This window comes from Chiloscyllium plagiosum, unplaced genomic scaffold, assembly GCF_037043375.1.
Source record: "Chiloscyllium plagiosum isolate Xiang-an unplaced genomic scaffold, Cpla_swu_hap1 HiC_scaffold_28, whole genome shotgun sequence".
Classification (NCBI taxonomy): domain Eukaryota; kingdom Metazoa; phylum Chordata; class Chondrichthyes; order Orectolobiformes; family Hemiscylliidae; genus Chiloscyllium; species Chiloscyllium plagiosum.
In genome coordinates this window covers 43,708,588-43,732,872 of record NW_028270166.1, presented here as the reverse complement: position 1 = coordinate 43,732,872, position 24,285 = coordinate 43,708,588, and the positions used below count along the sequence as shown (strand labels likewise).

The following is a 24,285-nucleotide window of genomic DNA, read 5'->3' as shown; positions in this document are numbered from 1 at the left end:
GACAGATACCCTGTGCCACATGTAAAAGACTTATGTTAAGAGCTGGCTGAGGAGGTGGGGGTCACATATTTTCTAGATTGAATATGAGCGACACCTATCTCTAACTGGAGCTTGACAAGTCATCCAGGAAGTATGTTACTCTAAATACGCACAAAGGACTGTATGAGTACACTGTATGCTTGCCCTTTGGGATATCAATGACTTGCACCATCTTTCAAAGGGTAATGGAAAACAGAGAACATCCTTCAAGGAGCGCCCACAATGGCAGTCTTTCTGGATGACACTGTAATATCAGGAGCTATTGCAAAGGACACGTGGAGAATTTGGAAGAGGTCTTATGGCGTTTTTCTGAGGCTGACAAAGAGCTATAAAAAGAAAAATGTGTTCCAGGTAAATGAGGTAATGCACCTCAGGTACAGAATTGACAAGGATGGATTACCAAAGGGCATCAAAGAGAAAGTGAAAGCCAGAAAAAGAGGCTCTGACTCCAGGGACCACACGGAGTTGAAGTTTCTCTTAACTCTCAAAACTTATAACAAGGAGTTACAGTCTATATAAGGAATTTTGGTGACAGCAGTCCGAGGATCCTGGGACTTATCCTTAAAAAAAAAGATCAGTATCGGACATGGTCAAAACCAGGAAAAAGATTGTTAAAAAACAAAGCAAAGATATTGACCATCTCCAACAGAAACGCTCCACAGAGGTGACAGTTTTGATGGACAAATGACTGAGGGCAAGCCCCTTGCAGTGACTCTTCGCCAGTCTTCACAGAAGAGACATATGACCTATTTATTATACAGCATTCAACGAAATCTGGAAGGCAACAGGAATAGGACCATGTGCAAAATGATGCAGGAGGCCCCATCATCACAGGATCAAGGGAGAACCTTGGACTTGGAGGGTCCCCTACTAGGCCCTTGGGGAATCACAAATTTATCTCCGTCTGGAGCTCATTGAGAATGAGTCCCCTTGGTAACAGGCAATGGCCTGCCCAGGTAGAACTCATGACCTCAGCCCTTCATAAAGCAGACTCTGTCTATTGTAATTTAGCCCCCTCCACTTCTCCCTCACTTTTGGTAGTTTGTATTGCCCTTAATATCTAGTTAGCTACAAGGTGGGCCAGGGAAGGTGTTTACTGGTGCTGGTTAATAGCTTAAAACAGAAGAATAGTCGTGGTGATTTGATGATGGGAAAAAAATCATTCAATTGTGCGTAAAAAAGTACAAAAGAGAATAAAGTAGATGCAAGGTGATGCAGTAGTATAGGGTTAATGTCATGAGACTAGCAAGCAGGGATCCAGGCTAATGTCTGGGAGACAGGAGTTCTCATCCCACCATGGCAGATGGTAAATTTGAATTTAATAAACGTCTGGAATTAGAAGAAGGCCAGACAGCAATCACTGCCAATTGCTGTAAACGCCTGTCTGATTCAGTAATGTCATTGAGGGAAGGAAGTCTGCTGTATCTACCTGGTCTGACCTCCACATGCACTCCAGACCTACAGCAATGTAAGCAGTTCTTCACTGCCTTCTGAAATGACCTGGAGAGCCAATCTGTTAAAGGGCAGCTAGGGATGGGCAACAAATACAGGCCTTACCCATTAATCCTATATCCCATACAGGAATAAAAAAACTCTCGGGCAGACCCAGCCATTTCAGCCCTATGCTCCTGATCTTTGGGCACCCAGTGTGGGCAAGTCAGTAGATCTACTCATGGGCCTGGCCAAGTTTGCTATTGACAGGTCCAGGCAGTGGGCTGTGGAGGGGGTCATTTCTGCTGACTACCTGCTCCTTTTCTGCGGTTACATCAACGTCTGGGTGTCTTTGGGGAGGGAGCACCTGATCTCCACCGATACACTCCATGCCTTTAGAGAGAGGTAGGCCCCACAGGGGATACAGTGCTTTATATCCTCATACAACTCCATTTTGATTTCGCCCCTTCCCTTTACCTCTCCCTCACTTTTGATGGTTTACATTAGCTTTAATAGGCTTTTCATGTAAATACCTAATTGGCTGCATGGACAATACTGGTGGTGGTGGTTAGTAGTTTTAAAAAGAGTCAAAGTGATTTGGTGCTGGACAAACTTTCGGTTGTGTGTGATACGCACTTCTGGATATGAAAAAAAAGTTAAAAATATAAAGCAGACACCGGGGATGGGTCTGCAGAACTGGGGCTGGCCTATGGCTGCCACAAGTAGTTTTTGGTGTTAAACAATAAATGACATTCCTTTCCAGTCACACTCCTTGAGTTATTACAGTTTTCAAAGCAAAATGTTCCATTAGCTTATATTTGAATGAATACTGCTCCTCTTCCTGTGGATGATGCATTCACAGTAAATAAGTCTGGATTGCAATGTGTTAAAATATCAGCAGAAATAACTTCTCCTTTATCCTTTCAAAAGTTGCAATTTGTTCCTGTCTCCAATTGTACTATTGACCTTTTTTTCCAAAGGTTCTCTTCTTTAAGACTAGATAAGGAAAATATGAATTTTCTCATTGAATTTACCATTAGTAAGGAGCGCTGTATGCAGTTTGATGCTTTTCACTGCTGAACTGGAGCAGTTCATCGACTTTGCCCACAATTTTCATCCTGCCTTCAAATTCACTTGGTCCACCTTAGATACCTCCCTCCCCTTTCTTAACCTCACCATTTCCATCTCCGGTGACAGACTCCAGATGGATGTTTATTACAAACCTACAGACTCCTATAGCTACCTGGACTACACCTCCTCCCAACTAGTATCATGTAAGAACTCCATCCCATTCTCCCAATTCCCCCGCCTCCACTGCATCTGCTCGAATGAGCAGACATTCCACTCACGACCTTCCCAGATGTCCACTTAGTTTGAACAACATGCTTTTCTTCCCCCCGTCATCTAGACAGACCTTCACTGCAGTGCCTCCATTCCCCCTTGCACTGCTCTAACCAAACCCCCACTCGCCGCCCCCCCCAACGCAATAAAGACAAAGTTCCCCGGTCCTCACCTACCACCCCATCAGTCTCCACATCCAACGCATCATCCTTAAACACTTCTGCCAACTCTAGCTACACCCCACCACCAAGAACGTCCACCCCTCTATGCCTTCTGCAAAGACCGTTCCCTTTGACAGTCCTTGGTTTGCACCACTCTTCCCATGAACCCCCTCTGAACTCCCAGGTACCTTCCCCTGCAACCAGAAAAGATGTAATACCTGTTGGTACACCACCCCCCTCACCTCCATCCAGGCCTCAAACAATCCTTCCAGATGAGACAGAGGTCCACCTGCCTCCCTTCCAACCAGTTTACTGCATCAGGTGTGGTCTTCTCTACATTGGGGAGACCGAATATAACCTTAGGGAACAGTTCACCGAGCATCACAGCTGGGTCCGCGGGGGCTGACTGGACCTCCCAGTCACCGCCCATTTCAATTCCCCCAACCACTCCCTTTCTGACATGACCATCCTTGGCCTCCTCCATTGCCAAAATGAACCACAATGCAATCTGGAGGAACAACACCTCATCTTCCGCCTGGGCAGGCTGCAGCCTGGAGGACTCAACATTGTGTTCTCTAATTTCAAATAACCTCCCTCCCCATCCCCCGACTCCCATCCCAGCCCCGTCCCCTCCCTTCCACTGCTCCCTGCCACCAACTGGATTCATTCCTCCCATCGACTAACCAGGTCGTACCCTTTACCTGTCTTCACCTATCCCCATTTCACCACCTGCCTCCTTCACTGCCCTTATCTGCAGCTCCCCCCACCCACCTCCAGCAGGAGGTGGACTTCACCACCTCCTGCTGCTACCTGGCTTGCTGTGTTCGTCCAACCTCCTGCCTGTGTATTTCAGATTCCAGCTTCTGCAGTTCTTTTGTCTTCCACAACAAGGCTCACATTCTCCTTGGATTCAAACAGAATAACAAATGCAACAAATGTCCTGCAGAGGGAGCTAAGAGCTATAAGTGTGCCAGGTTGGGACGCTTCAGAAAATTGTGCAAAAGTTATTAAATAAAAGCATTTCACCATCTCAAAAACAAAGCTAACATTCTGCAACAATAAAACAAGAAGTGGAAGTCATGCAACAACGAAACAATTTAAGCAGTTAAAAATACAGAACAAAAGGTAAAGACAATACTTTCAGCTGAGGGCAAACAGCCTAAAAACTGATTCCGGACCATAAACTTGAATGTACAAGGCCTTGAAAAAAATATAAATTTTACACATAAGCATCTGTTTCAATACCGACAGACAGCTTGCTATAATTCAAGTTTATGAGAATCAGATCAGCTACCATAAATCTCCAAAGTCCAGGAAACACAGGTCTTCAGGTATGTGTACAAATCACTGCAAATGGTCAGCCCAAAGTGAGGGTGAAAATGTCAGTGAAACATTACATAGTCTGAGGAAGCAGATAACCTCTTTCACTGAAGCAGAGATTTCCTATACTGTGGAAGCAAACCATTTATCCCATCTAGCCCACATCGACCCTCCCAAGGGCAGACCACCCAGTCCCAGTCACCCTGCACTTCCATGGCTAATCCATTTAGCCGGCACATCCCTGAGCACGATGGGCAGCTTAGCTTGGCACATTTTTGGACTATGGGAGGAAAACAACCCAGAGAAAACGCACGCAGACAAGGGAAGAATGTGCAAACTCCACACAGTCATCCAAGGGTGCAACCGAACCCAGTTCCCAGGCGCTGTGAGGCATGTGTGCTAACCACTGAGCTACTGTGCCACCCCCTCAGTAAACAGTAATGTTTATATACATCTCAGTCTCTTAAAAAGAGTGGATATGTTATTTCAGAATTAAGATGATAGAAGAATAAAGAAGAATTTCTAAAACTATTCAAAAGTTGAAGCAGAATTATCCCATTATATTCCAAGAGGAGGTTAAAACCATTGGCATTAACTCCCAGGAAAATTCCTCATTCTTTGAAGGGAAAGAATAACATTTCCATTACACAACATGATTGATAACAACATCATGTTGCCAGTGGAGCTAACACAGTGGTGATCCGGGCTGGTAACCTTTCCCAAGATAAATGGAGATTGTGTGTGCACCTTACTGTGTTAAACAAAGGACTAAGAAGGGGAATTCATCCCAGTTTGTCTCTCAATGAAAGTCTGATAGATACCCTGAGGGTTAGGATTAGGTTTAGGGTTAGAATCAAAATTAGCCACAAGCAAGTTTTTCACAAAACTGGATGCCACCTGTGGGTTCTGGCAGATATGTGATCTTTTGGCATTTGGGTGGTCTTCCAGGAGGGTAGCAGCATCAATTTGGGGCAACCCATCCGACTATATCAGAAGAATCCAGGGTGTTTTCCCACAGTGGTGTACAATTTAAGATCTTGATTTCGGCCTACGTAGCCAATGTTCCCAAGGTAACTTGGCCTTGTATTGAAAAAGTCTGATAACTTCCTTCATCCCTTACAATGACAATTACATTGTGTCCAATTAATTCATCCTTCATAGCTCTGTACCTGCAACATCCTGTTTGATAAATAAATCCACTAATAAGGCTTCCAACAATTCTACAAATGTTGAGATCTCTGATTAAATCTCACCCATTCTAGCAGTAAATTTCGTTTGTACATAGAGTCATGGAGATATACAGTAAGGAAACAGACCTTTAAGTCCAACCCGCTTATGTCGACCAGATATCCTAAATTAATCTAGCCCCATTTGCCAGAATTTGGCCCATATCCCTCTAAACCCTTCCTATTTATTCACCCATCCAGATGTCTTTTAAACATTGCAACTCGTTCCATACATGCACCACTCTCTGCATGAAAACATTGCCCCATTTGTCCCTTTTAAATTTTTTCCCTCTCATCCTAAACCTATGTTTTTATCAATGTACTCTGTAGTATTTTCTCTCACGCTTTGTCCTGGCAGAATAACATCAGCTATTGGAGCCTCAGCACATAAAAATGACGATTGTGCCTTTCTAACCTGGGTGACTAATTGGGTTTTTCCTGCGTACTGTCAAAGTTTTCCAATCCTATGTTGTTCTTCTCCAGTGTATAGCTGGTTCAGGGCCATACTTCAAAGACTTCCAAGGTTCATTTCTTCCCATCCTTCAGTGTTCTCCTTCTGTAGCTCTTTAATTGAACTTTTCCAATGCCTTTTCCATGCGTATAGAGTCTTCTCTTTTTTAGTTTTGTTCTCAAAGCCATCCAAGAGTTTGACCTGCTTTTGGAGTCTTCCACTTGTTACCCAGCTGCTCCATCAAAGCTTCTGAAGGTTCCATCCCTTTGGAATGTTTGCCTTTCAAGTGGGTCCCTTGGACCCTGTTTTAACTGCAGCTCCTACCCTTGAAATTTATTCTTGAGTGAACACCATGCTTTTTCTTGTTTCTTTAAGCCAATGCAGCTACCTGCACTTTGAAAGTTGGAGTATCTCAGGCTGTCAGTGACTGCGCATCCACTCTAGCCTGAGGTTGCTCACTCCTTATCTCTAAATAAGGCTCTTCACCCCCTTATGAACTTATATGTGGGGCAGCACAGTGGCTTAGTGGATAACACTGCTGCCTCACAATGCCAGGGACCCAGGCTCGATTCTAACCTTGGGTGACTGTCTGTGTGGAGTTTGCACGCTCTCCCCATGTCTGCATAGGTTTCTTCCCACAATCCAAACATGTGCAGTTTAGGTGAATTGGCCATGCTAAATTGCTCATAGTGTTCAGAGATGTGTAGGTTAGGTGCATTAGTCAGAAGTAAGTATAGGATAGGGGAATGGGTCTGGGTGAATTACTCTTTGGAGGATCAGTGTGAACTTGTTGGGCTGAAGGGTTGTTTCCACACTTTAGGGATTCTATGATTTATTTACACCTGTACATTTTCTATTATTGAATATAACTCTCTCGTGTAGTGTCTTAAGACTTCTGTCTTCACATGCTGATACTAGACTGATGTCTTCTCTTTCTCTCATATAAGAGTCATGTGATCAATTATATGAATCTCATTAAACTACAAGGGGTTTCAGGAATGCTTGTTGGGACTGGGGCAATACTCCAGCTCCATTTCTCCCACAAGTAAACCTTCAAAACAATGTATTCAATATTTCCGTTTCTGGGCTCTCTCTGGCTTCAACTTGTGGGTCTGGGGTTAAAATTGTATCAGTGTCAGAATTATATTATTAGACAATTTTAAAATATTATTGAACCGCCACTGAAGTGTGGTGGGCCCTTACACACACCAGAAATAGAAAAGCTAAAATGGCGGGATGCCCAAATGTGTTGGCAATGACCATATAGTGGCTAGCTACCATTTTAACCACTGCCTGTCATAATGTCAGGACTCTCATTTCTGAATTTCCATGTTTCAAGAAATAAACTAGGGTCACTTCGCTGTATTCCCACTATAACATCACATTGCTGATAGTTAAAGATACTTGCATTAACTGATATATAGCACACTAACCTCTGATAAAAAAAACGTTATGGGTTTACATCCCAAAATAGAGTCTTGGACAAGTGAATTTAGGCTGGCATTGCCTATAACACTGAAGGAGGGCTGTCTTTCGGGGGAGAATTAAACTGAGAGTCCATCTCCTCTGTCAGCTGGGTGTAAATGATCTCATGACTTTATTGAAAGAACCGCAACGGAGCTCTCCCTGGTCAATATCCACCGCTCAAACAATATCACTAACATAGACTATCTAACCATTGTTGCGGTGTTGTTTTTGTGAGCTTCCTATACAATAATTTGCTGCTGTCTTTCTTGATAACGAATGAATTTCAATATATATCCCATTTACAAAACTTTGTGATTTGCTGAAATTTTGAAAGGTGTTACATGCGTTTTTTAACAGGGAATCTGCAAAACAGAATGTGCTCTGAAATACTATAACATCCACAAACTCAGCCAATACTTGAACCTCTGTCTGAACTTTGTCCTGTTTAGAACTCCATGTTTAAACAGAGCTGATAAGTAAATTCCAAAACAGATTATTTATTGAAAAACTTTATTTAACTTGAAATATACATACCTTCCCTGTGACCAGCGTCATATCCTGAAATTTTGGCAAAAATCCTTTTCCTTCCATTTTCCTGCGTTTTGGAAATGTTTCACTCTCATTCACTCACTGGTACACCCTCTCTCTTTCTCTGACTCGATCTGTGGCCAGGATAAAGTCGAACAAAGCAAAAGTGACTTCAGTTGTTGCGCCATCAGTTGTCCATCTGATTGGTTGTGAACCAGCTGTTAACAAAGAATGGTTAAGAGTGCCAGGACAGTCTGACTGAATTGGAAGTCCTGCAATAAATGAGGGAGGAGAAAAGGGGGTGTTCCTCAGTTGTACTTTTACCAGTCTTAAATCAAAGTACGGCACTAATGTGAGATGAACTTTAAACCATGATTTCAACTTACCGAAGAAAATGCATGTTTCATTAATCACTTAAATGTTGCATCACTACTGCAGGCATGTTTTATTAGCTTGTTTTTTATTAGGCTTGTTTACTGATAACTCTCATTTACTGATGAAGGACGATAATGGATAATAAATCTTCTTACATAGTCTATAATTCAGGTGATTTGTTCATCTCAAAATAACTCACACTGAGCTGTACAGATACAGATACATGAGCACCCATACAGTGCTAGTAGGAAGAAAATTATTGGATTCTGTTTGGGTTACCAGTCTATTTGAAAAATCAATTCATGAGACATCAGATCGCTGTCTGGACCAGCATTTAGTCCCAATCCCTAGTTGCCTTGAGAAAGTGGTGGTGAGCTCCTTCTTGGCCTTCAGTAGTCCATGTGCTATAGGTAGACCAACAATGCTGTTTTGGGGGCAATTCCAGAATTTTGACCCAAATGACAGTGAAAGAGCAGCAACATATTTCCAAGCAGCATGTTGTACGGCTTTGAGGGGAACTTGCAGGTAATGGTGTTGTCATTATCCTTGTCCTTCAAATAAGAGACAATGATCACAAGACATTATCTCACCATTGTCTCTCGATATTCAATGTTACTGAATTCCAAACTATCAACATTTTGGGGGCTGCTATTGACCAGAAATTGAACTGGACTCACCATATAAATACAGTGACTATAAGAGCAAGTCATAGACTAGCAATTCTGCAGGCTGTAAGTTACCCCCTGACTCCCCACCTACCTAGATGGCTCCCACTGAACAACTCTGACACCATACAAGACATAGCAGCAACTCGATTGGACCACATCTACAAACATTCAATCATTGCACTACTGACACCAAATTGCTTACTTACCACCTGTCAGCCCAAGCCTGGCTGTTGTCCAGATCTTGTTGCATTTGAACATGGACTGCTTCGGTATCTGAGGAGTTGCAAATGGCACTGAACATAGTGCAATCATTGGCGAAAATCCCTACCTCTGACCTTATGATGGAGGGAAGGTCAGCAATCAGGCAGAAGTAGATTGTTAGGCCCAAGACATTACCCTGAGGAACCCCAGCAGAGAAGTCTTGTACAACAACCACAACCATCTTAACTTGAGCCATGTATGACTCCGACTAGTGAAGAATATTCCCCTGATACCAATTAACTCAACTTTTGCTGGGGCTGCTTGATGCCACACTCAGTCAAATGTGGCCTTGATGTCAAGGGCAGTCACTCTCACCTCACCTCTGGAATTCAGCTCTTTTGTCCATGTTTGAGTCAAGGCTGTAGTGAGGTCAGGAACTGAGTGTCCCTGGTGGAACACAAACTGAGCGTCACTAAGCAGGTTATGCTGAGCAGGTGCTGCTTGATAGCACTGTGATGACACCTTCCACCATTTTACTAATGACTGAAGGTAGACTAATTAGCCGGCTTGAATTTGTTCTGCCTTTTTGAGTACAGAATATACCTGGACAATTCTCCATTTTGTCAGGTAGATGCCAGTGTTGTAACTGTTCTGGAACAGTTTGAATAGAGGTGCAGCAAGTTCTGAAATATAAGTCTTCAGTACTGTTCCTGGAATGTGGTCAAGGCCCGTACCCTTTGCAGTATCCAGTGCCTCCAACCATTTCTTGATATCACGTGGAGTAAATCGAATTGGCTTAAGGTACAGTCCTGTAACTCACTAAGAAAAGCAGGAGAAAAGAGTCAACATAGCTGAAGGAATAACAGGCATAAATCCCCCTGAATACTAAGGCTTCGCAACTTGCTGCCTTGCCTAATTTTGTGATAGGTTTGTGCTCACAGTATTTTTTTCTGAGAGTTTTTTAGGATCACAGAATCCTACAAGTGTGGAAACAGGCCACTCAGCCCATTGAGTCCACACCAACCTTCCGAACAGCAGCCTGTACCCCATCCCTGTAACCCTGCATTTCCCATGGCTAATTCACCTAACCTACACATCCTTAAACACTATGGGCAATTTAACATGACCAATTACCTAATCTGCACATCTTTGGACTATGGAAAGAAACCCACTCAGTGACGGGGAGAATGTGCAAACTCCACTCAGACAACCACCTGATGGCGGAATCAAACCCAGGTCACTGGCACTGTGAGGCAGCAGTTCTAACCAATGAGTCACTGTGTTGCCCTAATGTTACTATTTTACAAATTATTTCTGCAATTTTGGAGGTGATCATTACCATTTTGAAGATTTGTGGACCTGATCATCATTTGTCACGAGGGCATTCAGAGCATCATGTGTTCTGCTTTATCTATTTTACTTTGGACTAGAGAGGAGGGCCAAGATAACCATGAGAAAACTTCTCCTCACAGGCCTCCTGCTTCAAAGAAAGCCGATAAAGAGAGACATGCAGCTTGCAGGAGGCCATAAATGCAATGTAGGCAAAAGTTCAGGTTCCTAGATATAACTAAACATCAATGTCTCAGGAGGCATCTTGACCTCAAATCACAGTAGCTCAGTGGTTAGCACTGCTGCCTCACAGCACCAGGGTCCCAGGTTCAATTCCAGCCTTGTGCGACTGTGTGGAGTTTGCACATTCTCCCAGTGTCTGCATGGGTTTCCTCCTACAATCCAAAGATGTGCAGGTCAGGTGAATTGGCCATGCTAACTTGCCCATAGTGTTAGGTGCATTAGTCAGAGGGGTGTGGGTTACTCTTTGGAGGGTCAGTGTGGACTGGTTGGGCCAAAGGGCCTATTTCCACACTGTAGGGAATCTAATCTAATCTTATTTTCCAAAGGACAGGCAGGAAGGGAAGGGTGGTGGGGTAGTTTTGTTGGAATGGATTGAATAAGTTTGACAGCAAGAAACAATTTTGAATCAGAAGATGTAAAATCGATATGGATGTAGGTTGGAAATAAGAAAGGGAAGAAGATAAGGGTGGGAGTAGTGTACAAGCCTCCTAAAAGTAGCTACACTGTAGGACAAAAAATAAATAGGAGATAAAGAGAGCATGTAAAAAGGCAATATATTATCATGGTTGACTTCAATCCCCATGCAAATTGGGAAAATCAGACTGGCAGAGGTACTCATGAGGGACAGTTTTCTAGAACAAGATCTAATTGATCCAACCAGGGATCAGGCTACTTTGGATAGGATATATTTAATGTGGCAAATTCAATAAATGATTTCAAAGTAAAAGATCCCCAAAGAAACAAGTTGAGAGTGAAACTTGAATTGGAAATAATTGTCCAAAACATAATCAGGATAATTGCAAAGGAATGGGGACACAGATGGCTGGAATAGACTGGGAAAGAAATTTCGCAGCAAAAACATTGGTGGAAAAATGGCAGAGGATCGGGAAATCTTAAAAGGCAATAAATGATCACCAAGAATGTAAAGACAATTAACTGTGAGGGTAAAATAGCAAGCAGTATAAAATCAGAGACTAAGAGCTTCTGTACTTTTATAAAAAGGAAGAGAGAAGCTAAAGTGAACATAGGACCTTTGAAAAATGAAGCTAGTGAAATAATAATGGGGAATCATAAATGGCAGCCTAAGAGAATACCAAAAATGGTCAAAAGTGGAAAGGAAATAAATATAGTAACTGTCACTAAAGCAAAAAAACAAACGATGGGTTGCACCTGAGGATATTAAAGGAAGTCGATAGAAAAATATTGTAGTGGTGGCACAGTGGCTTAAATAATAGAGAAGACAATTGGAATGTTGGTCTTTATTTCAAAGGGAATGGAGTATACAAATAAGGACGTGTTCCTAAAACTAAACAAAGTGCTTGTCAGACCTAAATTACTGTGGCCAGTTTTGGTTCCCTTAAAGAAGGAGAATTATTCTGGCATTGGAGATCGTTCAAAGAATGTTCACAGGCTTGATCCTAGATATGGAGGGATTTTTTCACGGGAAGAGGTTGAGTAGGAAGGTTCTGCTTTTCACTGGGGGAAAGTTCCTAAAGTGCAGACTCTCACTGAGATACAGTCCCTGAAGATGCAGAATCTCAAGGAAACCATTATGCTCCAGGGCAAAAATATCTACAGTATGTGTTTCACATTTGAGCAGCTTCAGTCCAGAGTTTCTGAGCTGTAGGCTAAACTACAGACACTGTGATGAATCAGGTTGGGGAATGTTACCTGGCTTCTTTGTACCAGATGGCACTTACATCTCTTCAGAAGTGATATTGTCATATGGTCTTTGGTCACGGACAGAGGTGTGTTTCTGCTAGCGAGGCAAGTAAGGGAACCTAGAAGAGAGGTTTGCAGGAGTGTCAGCCGCTGTGATAGTCCAACGGTTTTGAGGTTCTCTCAGCTTGTCTGGAAGGGAGCAGGGAGTCATGGGTTGGATGAACAAAATTACCATGGCACAGTTGGCCATTAAAGTGGGAGAGTCAAATGTAATGTAGTGGCAGTAGGGGACAACATACCAAGGGATTGACACTGTTCCTGCAACAAACAGAGAATGCAGAACAAGGAGCAGATCAACAGATAAAGCCAGAGATTACAAACATAATGAAAGAACAAAACTTAAGGCATTATTTAAACAGACATGATTAGATTAGATTAGATTACTTACAGTGTGAAAATAGGCCCTTTGGCCCAACAAGTCCACACCAACCCTCCGAAGAGAAACCCACGCAGACCCATTCCCCTACATTTACCCCTTCACCTAACACTACAGGCAATTTAGTACGGCCAATTCACCTGACTTGCGCATTTCTGGACTGTGGGAGGAAACCAGAGCACCTGGAGGAAACCTACGCAGACATGGGGAGAATGTGCAAACTCCACATTCCAAACAAAATAGAGGAGTTGACATATGTAAATATGATGTAGTGGCCATAGATAAAAAATGCTGTAGCATGATGTAGACTAAAAACTGAATATTGAAGTGAATGTGACATTTAGGAAGGACATGAAGCTAGGAAAAGGTGGAGGAGTGGATCTGTTAACTAAAGATGATATTAGCACAATAGGGAGGGATGGCCTTAATTCAGGAAACCAGGATATAGAAGTGCCATGATTGTAACAAGGTCAGCTGGGGGGATCTCATAGAATATGGGTTCTCTCTTTGGCACTGTTAATTTGGAACAAATGAGAGCCTTGGCTGACAGATAAGAACAGGATTGTCAGACATCCTGTTCATTCTGAAAGCTGGCTCTGAGGGAGCTGAATCAGAGTCAAGCACTTTCCAAATGTAAATAAAGGGTGACTTGGTGACAGGATACCAGCCTCTGGTATTTCAGAAGAGTCTGGATAAAGATGAGAAATGACATAGGCAGCAGGTCACTTGTGGGAGTTGTGTACAATAACCACATGGTAGGATAGGTTATCAAGGAAGAAATAATGGGAGCTTGTCAAATGGGTAAGCAATTATCAAGGGAATTTTAACCTATAAATAGTGTGCAAACATCATTTGGGAAAAAGTAGTCTAGTTGAAGAATTTATTTAATGTTTTCAGGACAGTTTCTTAGACCAACGTGTTACTTCACAAATCAGAGAGCAGGCTATACTCAATCAGGTTTTGACCGAAAAGATAAGATTAATGACAAATATCATAGCAAAAGTGCCCATGGGTAGCAGCAATCATAATATGATTGAATTTTACAAGCAGTTTAAGAGAGAGATGACTACTGTTTTGAATGTAAAGAAGGGCAATTATGAGGGCATGAAAACAGAGCTAACGAACTGGCAATTTAAATTAAGGGATAGGTCAATAGCAATGCATTCGCGAACCCATTTAAAGGTATATTCCAGTAAGCGCAGAATAGGTACATTCCAACAAACAAGAACATTTCTAAATGACATATCCACCATCTGTGCTTAACCAAAAAGGTTAACAAAAGCATCAAACTCAAAGAAAAGACATATAATTCTGCAAAGATAGGTGGCAAGTCAGAAGTTTGAACAGAATATTAAAAAAAAGAGTTACTAAAAGATTGATAAGGAGTACAAGTGAAAGTTAGCCAAAAATATAAAAATAGGGAAAGTTTCTTCAGATATTTAAAAAGGAAGAGTTAGTAAAGTAAGTGTCAGTCCTGTAGAAAATAATTCTGCGAAATTAAGAATGAAGGATAAAGTGATCACAGTGAATTGAACAGCATTTTGTGTTGGTCTTTGTTGGACAGGATGCAAGTAACCAATTTTTATAGATGCACCATAGAAAGCATTCTATCTGAATGCATCACGGCTTGGTATGGCAACTGACATGAAAATTGGAGGCATAGTGGACAGCGAAGAGGGTTACCTCAGATTACAACACGAACTGGACCAGATGGGCCAATGGGCTGAGAAGTGGCAGATGGAGTTCAATTCAGATAAATGCGAGGTTGCTGCATTTTGGGAAAGCAAATCTTAGCAGGACTTATACACTTAATGGTAAGGTCCTAGGGAGTGTTGCTGAACAAAGAGACCTCGGAGTGCAGGTTCATAGCTCCTTGAAAGTGGAGTCGCAGGTAGATAGGATAGTGAAGAAGGCGTTTGGTATGCTTTCCTTTATTGGTCAGAGTATTGAGTACAGGAGTTGGGAGGTCATGTTGCGGCTGTACAGGACATTCGTTAGGCCACTGTTGGAATATTGCATGCAATTCTGGTCTACTTCCTATCGGAAAGATGTTGTGAAACTTGAAAGGGTTCAGAAAAGATTTACAAAGATGTTGCCAGGGATGGAGGATTTGAGCTATAGGGAGAGGCTGAACAGGCTGGGGCTGTTTTCCCTGGAGCGTCGGCGGCTGAGGGGTGACCTTATAGAGGTTTACAAAATTATGAGGGACATGGATACGATAAATAGGCAAAGTCTTTTCCCTGGGTCGGGGAGACCAGAACTAGAGGGCATAGGTTTAGGCTGAGAGGGGAAAGAGGGGCAGAGGGTGGTACATGTATGGAATGAGCTACCAGAGGAAGTGGTGGAGGCTGGTACAATTGCAACATTTAAGAGACATTTGGGTGGGTATATGAATAGGAAGGGTTTGAAGGGATATGGGCAGGGTGCTGGCAGGTAGGACTAGATTGGGTTGGGATATCTGGTAGGCATGGACGGGTTGGACCGAAGGGTCTGTTTCCATGCTGTACATCTCTATGACTCTATGATCTGCCCAGGACCGTAAGAAACTACAAAGAGTTGTGAACACAGCCCCGCCTATCACACAAGCCAACCTTCCCTCCATTGATTCCATTTATACTTCTTGCTGCCTCAGAAAGACAGCCAACATCATCAAAGCTCCCACTCACCCTGGTTATAATCTCATCCAACCTCTTCCATCAGGCAGAAGATACTAAATCTTAAACACATGTACCAACAGGTTCAAGAACAGCTTCTTCCCTGGTGTTATTATACTTCTGAATGGGCCTCTCAAATTTCAAAGTTAATGTTGATCTCGCTTTTTGTGCACCTTCTCTGCAGCTGTAACATCATATTTCTCCCGTTCTATTACCCTTATGCACTTTGAATGGTATGATGTGCCTGTACTGCAAGGAAAACAAAACTTTTTACTGGACCGAGGTACATATGACAATAATAAATCAAAACCAATCAAAATCACAAAAGATTAATATGCAGACACAGTAAATACCCAGGAAAGCTAATAAGTTTGTTATGAAGGGAATTCAATGCAAGGGTGGGATGTTATACTTCAGTTATATGGAACACTGGTGAGACCACATCTGAAGTAACACATTTTGTGCTCTAACACATTTTTCTTCAAAGCAAATTGGCTTTAACACAATTGAAGAATTTAGACAGTTATTTTTAGAACACGAACTTTCCTTATATCATTGGCTATAATGCTGTTCCGGCCCCATTAGTTTAAATTGTGCCACTATTGTGCGATTTTCTTATAACACAAGATTCCACGAGAACGTAACTATCGCATTATATCAAAACCGACTTTACTGTGATTAAGATTGCTCACCATACTTATAGAAGAATGAGAATATATTGGAAGCAGTCGATTAGATAAAATTTACTAGACCAACACCTGAAATAAGTGGATTACCTTATTAGGAAAGGCTGGACGAGATAAGTCAGTATCCTTCGAAGTTTTGAAGAGTCAGAGGTAATTTAATTGAGACATTTACGGTCCTGAGGGACTTGATCAGGTGAATGTTCCTTCTTGTGGAAGAATCTAGAACTAGAGATCATAATTTAAAAATAAGGTACCACCCATTTAAAGTAGAAATTGGAAAACATCTTTTTCTCTCTGAGCATTGTAAGTCTTTGGAATTCCCTTCCTCAAAAGGCAGTGGATGCAGAATCTTTAATATTTTTAAGGCAGAGTTAGATTCCTGACTACTACTGGGATGACAGGGTTTTTACAAATACACCAAGGACAAAAGGGTAATGAGGGAGAGAATAGGACCCCTCAAAGATCAGCAAGGAGCCACAAGAGATGGGGCAGATACTAAACGAGTATTTTGTAACAACATTTACTGTAGAAAAGGACATGGAAGATATAGAATGTAGGGAAATAGATGGTGACATCTTGAAAAATGTTCATATTACAGAGGAGGAAGTGTTGGATGTCTTGAAACGCATAAAAGTGGATAAATCCCCAGGACCTAATCTGGTGTACCCTACAACTCTGTGGGAAGCTAGGGAAGTGATGCTGGGCCTCTTACTGAGCTATTTGTATCGTCGATAGTCACAGGTGAGGTGCCGGGAGACTGGAGGTTGGCTAACGTGGTGCCACTGTTTAAGAAAGGTGGTAGGGACAAGCTAGGGAACTATAGACCGGTGAGCCTGACGTTGGTGGTGGGCAAATTGGTGGAGGGAATCCTGAGGGACAGGATGTACATGTATTTGGAAAGGCAAGGACTGATTAGGGATAGTCAACATGGCTTTATGCATGGGAAATCATGTCTCACAAACTTGATTGAGTTTTTTGAAGAAGTAACAAAGAGGATTGATGAGGACAGAATGGTAGATGTAATCTATATAGACTTCAATAAAATCAGCATAGGGACTGTAAACGTAAGACTCCTTTGTTTATGATTAACCTATCTGAGTATGACACTATTTAGGCATAGTGCCCAATAAGAAGACAAATCCAAAATTGAAATAAGCAAATAAAAACTGCAGCAACAAAATGAGGCTGGATTTTAAGGTGCATGAGGCTCAGTAAGGCGTTTGACAAGGTTCCGCATGGGAGACTGATTAGCAAGGTTAGATCTCATGGAATACAGGAAGAACTAGCCATTTGGATATAGAACTGGCTCAAAGGTAGAAGACTGAGTGTGGTAGTGGAGGGTTGTTTTTCAGACTGTAGGCCTGTAACCAGCGGAAAGCCACAAGGATCGGTGCGGGGTCTACTACTTTTCATCATTTATATAAATGATCTGGTAGTGAGCATAAGAGGTACAGTTAGTAAGTTTGCTGATGACACCAAAATTGGAGGTGTAGTGGACAGCGAAGAAGGTTACCTCAGATTACAATGGGATCTTAATCAGATGGGCCAATGGGCTGAGAAGTGGTAGATGGAGTTTAATTTAGATAAATGTGAGATGCTGCATTTTGGGAAAGCAAATTTTAGCAGGACTTATACACTTAAGGGTAAGGTCCTAGGGGCTGTTGCTGAACAAAGAGATCTTGAAATGCAGGTTCTTAGCTCCTTGAAAGGAGAGTCACAGGTAGATAGGATAGTGAAGAAGGCATTAGGTATGCTTTCCTTCATTGGTCAGAGTACTGAGCACCAGAGTTGGGAAGTCATGTTGTGGCTGTACAGTACATTGGTTAGGCCACTGTTGGAATATTGCATGCAATTCTGGTCTCCTTCCTATTGGAAAGATGTTGTGAAACTTGAAAGGGTTCAGAAGGTTGGAGGATTTGAACTATAGGGAGAGGTTGAATAGGCTAGGGCTGTTTCCCCAGAGGTTGAGGGGTGACCTTATAGAGGTTTATAAAATCGTGAGGGGCGTGGATAGGATAAATAGACAAAGTCTTTTCCCTGGGGTGGGGGAGTCCAGAACTAGAGGACATAGGTTTAGGCTGAGAGGGGAAAGATATAAGAGGCAACGTTTTCACTCAAGAGGGTGGCATGTGTATGGAATGAGCTGCCAGAGGAAGTGGTGGAGGTTCGTACAATTGCAACATTTAAAAGGTATCTGGATGGGTAAATGAATAGGAAGAGTTTGGATGGATATGGGCCAGGTGCTGGCAGGTGGGACTAGAATGGGTTGGGATATCTGGTCGGCATGGACGAATTGGACTGAAGGGTCTGTTTCCGTGCTGTACATCTCTATGACTCTATGACAGATTATCGGAGATATGCAAGAATAAAATCACATCTGCCACGGTCTTATTGAATGGGGGAGTGTGCTCACAGGATCAAGTGGCCACCTCTTGTTCCTTATTTGTACGGAACTGGCATCCAATGAGCGTATATTTGAGCTGGTTCCCACAACACTGGTTGCGTTCAATAAAGTCCCCTTCTTCATTGTCCTCCTCTGGATGAGTTGGGGGAGGGTTAACATTAAAGATTCCTGCTCATTCAATTCTTTCAAAGAGAGGAAAGTTGGTTGGGAAGAGAACTTACGGAAAACAAGATGGACCTTTCTTCAGGGAATTTGCAGTTTTAAAACTGGAAAACCGTGAGTGCAGTGTAGTCAACACAGGAGCATCTATGTGTTCAGACTCTATCAAACTTAAATAAGAGAACAGGGTGAGGAATAAAGGATCAGGAATTAGGCATTTGTAATGAAGTGGAAGAGACTACGTGGACAACATGAGCAATACGTTCCCTGCTCTGCCTGCAGCCACCATGCCTGCCATTTCTGTCCTGTTTAAGTCTGAACAACCTCCTCAAGGGGAGTGATATCACAGAGTGTCCCTTCTCCAGTCAGGTCCTGCTGCAGCCTGTGGTGTACAATTATATTCTGGAAGAGAAAGAATAGCAATTGTGGATGATAGGTGTGCCTATGATAGTTGAACAGCAGTGAACCAAGCCTGGCAGATCTAAATCATACAACACTACAGAGGAAAGGTACAAGAGAATGCCAATGGTTAAGTTTCTATTTACCCTTTGAAAAGCCAGAAGGAGCAGAACTAAGCGTTGGAAGTTTTGGAAGCACAAAGTCCAAAGTTCAAAAACCAGCTCAATAAAATCAGTATAGGGACTGTAAACGTAAGACTCCGTAGTTTATGATTAACCTATCTGAGTATGACACTATTTAGGCATAGTGCCCAATAAGAGGACAAATCCAAAATTGAAATAAGCAAATAAAAACTTCAGCAACAAAATTAGGCTGGATTTTAAGGTGCATGAGGCCCATGGCCCTACATTGGCAGGTTAATTTATGATTAACCTACAGAATTCCCAGTGAATGTAAGCCCAGTTGGCAGTGACGGGCTAGCACACAGGCAGAAGCTGCTGAGAGGACAGTAGCCATGCTAAGTGAATGCCAGCAGTGAACGTGAACACACAGCGAAGATTGTAGCCCAAGGTACATCTTGGAGGAGCATGTGGAGGAGAATGGTAGTGTGCAGTCCAAGGGCAGGCATTGAAGATCAGATGCAGTCGAAGGGCAACACAGTTTATGTCAGCCCCCATCCTCCTGAAACAATCAAACGCACTGGTCGCTAAGGATCAATCTTCATACATTGTAAGGGTTTAAAGAAACCAAACCATCTCATCAACAGCAATGGCAGAGGCATGATCAGTGACAGCCCCATGGTTTAACTCACTATATGCCCCTCCTCCCAGCTCTCACCAAATGCCAGAATGCAAGAAGCAATGTCCCCTCTGGCAAAGAAAGCCCAGATGGAAGTGGCAGGGGAGGTCAGTATCGACAGGGCCCAACTTGATTATAGTCTGCATAAGAGATGAATAGCCTTCTTCATTCTTTAAGCGTGAATAAGGATCCCGACTTTCAAAGCTTGTACACAACTATGGAAGGATAGCTTTGGCGTAAGAATGGGAAATAACTGCCAGTGGCGTGACTAACTGGACTTCACATGTCCACGATGTCAACCGAAAGCATCTTGGTATCCTGCAGGGCTCATAGGAGCTGGGACATAATGGCTGAAAGGACAGTCCAGTGATGCCCAGAACAGAAGGATCTTGATTGCAGGTAGATCCATTCAGATGATTTTGAGATTGTAAAAGTAAGTGGTAGAGCCATAGCTTTTAAACCTGTTTCGTTTTCAAAATGATTAGTCACCACAGACTCATCACACAACTGATAATTTTATATAATTCACATCATATCAGAGTGTTGCGTCAGAGTGCTTTAATAATGTTTTCAAACAAAATGGTAACTTGAGACGGTGTGTCTTCTTACCAAACCACAATCTTTGTGTGGACAAAGCTGGGTCATGAGAACAATGAAAGCAATGTAATGGAGGGAGAATGGGAGCATAAGGGAAACACACTTTACGGCAGAAATATGGAGGGGAATGTTGTGTGGAACAGGAGTACAGAGACAGAAAGAGCCTGGGTAGAACAGGACCATGGAGAAAGGAGATCACAGAGAAATAATTAGGGGAACAGCAAGAGCACCTCGGGAGCTCAGCACAGAGGCAGATCAAGAGCAGAGAATCATAGAATCCCTACAGTGTGGAAGGAGGCCATTTGGCCCATCAAATCCACATTGACTCTTGAAGAGCATCCCACTTAGACCCACCGCAACACTCCATTCCTGTAACCCTGCATTTTCCATGAATAATCCACCTAGTCTGCACATGAAGCAGAGGGTAATCGTGGAAGGATGCTTGTCAGACTGGAGGCCTGTGACTAGTGGAGTGCCTCAGGGATCAGTGCTGGGCCTGTTACTGTCTGTTATCTATATCAATGGTTTGGATGAGAATGTACAAGGCACAATTAGTAAGTTTGCAGATGACACTAAAATAGGTAGCATCATGGATAGTGAGGAAGGTTATCAAAAATTGTAGTAGGACCTTGATCAGCTGGGGAAGTGGGCCAAGAAATGGCAAATAATGATTAATATAGATAACTGTGAGGTCTTGCATTTTGGAAAGTCAAATCAAGATAGGACTTTCATGGTGAATTGTAGGGTCCTATGGAGTGTCGTAGAACAGAGGGACCTTGGATTTCAGGTGCACGGTTCTCTGAAAGTGCAGTCACAGGTAGACAGAGCAGTGAGGAAGGCTTTGGCGCACTGGTGTTCATCAGTCAGGGCACTGAGTATCAAAGTTGAAATTTATGCTGCAATTGTACAGGATGTTAGTGAGGCTGACCCTTGGAGTATTGTGTTCAGTTTTGGTCACCTTGCTATAGGAAGGATGTTATTAAACTGAAAAGAGTGCAGAAGAAACTTACAAGGATGTTGCTAGGACTCAATAGTCTGAGTTATAGGGAGATGCTGGACAAGCTAGGACTTTTTTTCTTTAGAGCATAGGAGACTGAGGGGGGATCTTATAGAAGTGTATAAGATCATGAGAGGCATGGATAGGGTGAATGCACTCAGTCTTTTCCTGAGGGTTGGGGAATCGAGGACTAGAGGGCATCAGTTTAAGGTTAGAGGGAAAAGAATAAAAGGGAACCTGAGGGGCAGTCTTTTTTTACACAGAGGATGGTACACAATTGGAATGAGCTGCCAGCAGAAGTCGTTGAGGTAGGTGCATTAACAACATTTAAAAGGCATTTAGACAAATACATGGATAGCAAAGGATTAGAAGGACATGGGCTAAGTGCAGGAATATAGGGTCAGTTTGGATGGACATTTTGGTTGGCATGGACCAATTTGCGCCAAAGGGCTTGTCTCCGTGCTGTAGGACTCTATGATTCCTCACCCTCTCCATGAAAACGTTGTCCCTTAGGTCCCTTTTAAATATTTCACCTCTCACCTTCAATATCTGGCTTCGAGTTTTGGACTTCCCTACCCTGGGAAGTAGACCTTGACTATTCATCCGATCCATGCCCCACATGATTTTATAAACCTTTACAAGGTCACCCCTCAGCCTCCAATCTTCCAGGGAGAACAGCCCCAGCCTATTTAGCCACTTCCTATAGCTCAAACCCTATAATCCAAGACAGCTTGGTTCTTGACCTCCCTCGTTTATCCTCTGGTGATGAGGAGATAAAGCCATGGAAATGATCAGATTGACTGACACCAGGGCTTCATATTGTTATGATCCCCCAGTTCATACAGTAAGTGGGGTCCACTTATAGGACAGACACCTACAGAGTATCTTATTGTCTGCAACAGTATTCTGCATACATTCTGACATACAGAGACAGAGGGAATGGCAGAAGGTGATGCCATGCACCACTCTCAGCTGGCTGCCAGCCAAGTGCTCAAGACATTCCCAGCAGAGAGAGAGAATGCCAGAGAGATAGAGTCAAACCTGCCCCGGTCTCCCTTAGCAACTAGGCCTGCCCTTGATCTCTCTTAGCAACCAGCATCATTACCTCATGCCAGTCTCCTGTTCTTTCTAAGCCCCAACCCTTGCAATGTCTTGCAGGTTTCATTCTAATGGGGGTGAAGGAGTAGAGCAGCCTATGTGTATACATGCACAGAACATTGAAGATGGCAGGGCAGGTAGAGAAAGAGCAGTAAGTAAAGCATATTGTATCTTAGGCTTTATAAATAGGGTCACAGAATATAAGAGCAAGGAGGGGATGCTGAACTTGTATAAGACAGTTGTTGGACCTGTATCAATCTGGGTGCCACATAAGGAAGATGTGATTGGAGACAGTGTGGAAGCAGGTTACAAGAATGGTTCCAGGTTTGAAGAACATGAGTTATGAGGATAGATTGAAGAAGGTGGCACTGTTCTCTTTGGAGAGAGGTCATAGCTACAGTCAGAGTCAGACTTATACAGCATGGAAACTGACCCTTCAGTCCAACGCTGACCAGATATCTAAACAGATCTAGTTCAATTTGCCAGCATTCGACCCATATCTCTCTAAGCTCTTCCTATTTACATATCCATCCAAGTGCTTTTTAAATGTTGTAATTGTACCAGCTTTCACCAACTCCTCCGGCAGCTCATGCCATACATTCACTATCCTCTGTATGAAAATATTGTCCCTCAAGTCTCTTTTATATCTTTCTCCTCTCACCTTAAATTTATGCCCCCCCCCCCCCCTCCCTAGTTTTGGACTCCATTACCTTGGGGAAAAGACCTTGACTGTCTATGCTGCAGATTTTGCTTTCTTAATACGCCATAATTTAGGGTATATTCAAGGCTGTCATGTATTGCTGATCCCTCAGGAGCTCAAGGAATAATGGGAGGGTGGTTACAAAATGAAATCTAGGCAGAAGATAAGCCATGTTTGCACTTGCATTTACCAGACTCATTCCTCTTGTATTATTCAATGGACCTCCATGGAAACTGACAGAGATGTGCATAATACTCCATACCTTTATTTCATTGAAGAATTTAAATCAATTTTGCATAAGTTTGTCACTTACTATCATGTTGACTCCAGTCAGATAACTTCCCAAAAGAAGAGTTCACAAGCGTATTCACTTTTTAAAAAAGCCCGAGTTGGAGATGAAAACATCTGCCTTATGGTTGTCTCCACCAAAGAGAACTGGTAGGTATTTTCAAACTCAAGAGCAGGCTGGATAGAGTAGATAGGGAGAAGCTGTTCCCACTTGTAAAGAAATAAAACTTTTTCATTCAGTAAATAGTTAGGATGTGGAATTCATTGTCTGGAAATGTGGTGAGCGCAGGTTCAATATGGGCATTCAAGAAGCAATTGGATTCTTGGTTGGATAGAAACAATGTGCATAGATAGAGGGAAAGCAGGAGTTTGGCACTAGATAATAGCATTCATATAATGAGCCAATGCAAGAACATGGGTCGAATAGCCTCATTCTGTGCAGCAACAATTCCGTGCTTTGGCAATCAAGCTTTATCTCCCTTAGTAACCAGGTCCTGACCCTGATCTCCCTGAGCAACCAAACCACGCCTCCTGATCTACCACGGTCACCCGACCTTGATGCCCCTTAGCAACCAGGTCCCGCCCCTGACAACCCGCCCTGACCCACACTCAACATCCGGGGCGCCC

The 24,285-nt window shown here is 42.8% G+C and overlaps 1 protein-coding gene across 1 annotated transcript in view; it reads right to left on the bottom strand.

Annotated features, from left to right (window-relative positions):
• Positions 1-8,203, bottom strand: part of LOC122565173 (cyclic AMP-responsive element-binding protein 3-like protein 3) — a 102,779-nt gene extending 94,576 nt beyond the window's left edge. Inside the window, exon 1 of the mRNA XM_043720876.2 lies at positions 7,971-8,203. Within this exon, the coding sequence (XP_043576811.2) occupies positions 7,971-8,027 (57 nt within the window). The 5' untranslated portion in view covers positions 8,028-8,203. The remainder of the gene's footprint in view (positions 1-7,970) is intronic.
• Positions 8,204-24,285: the final 16,082 nt, after the last annotated feature.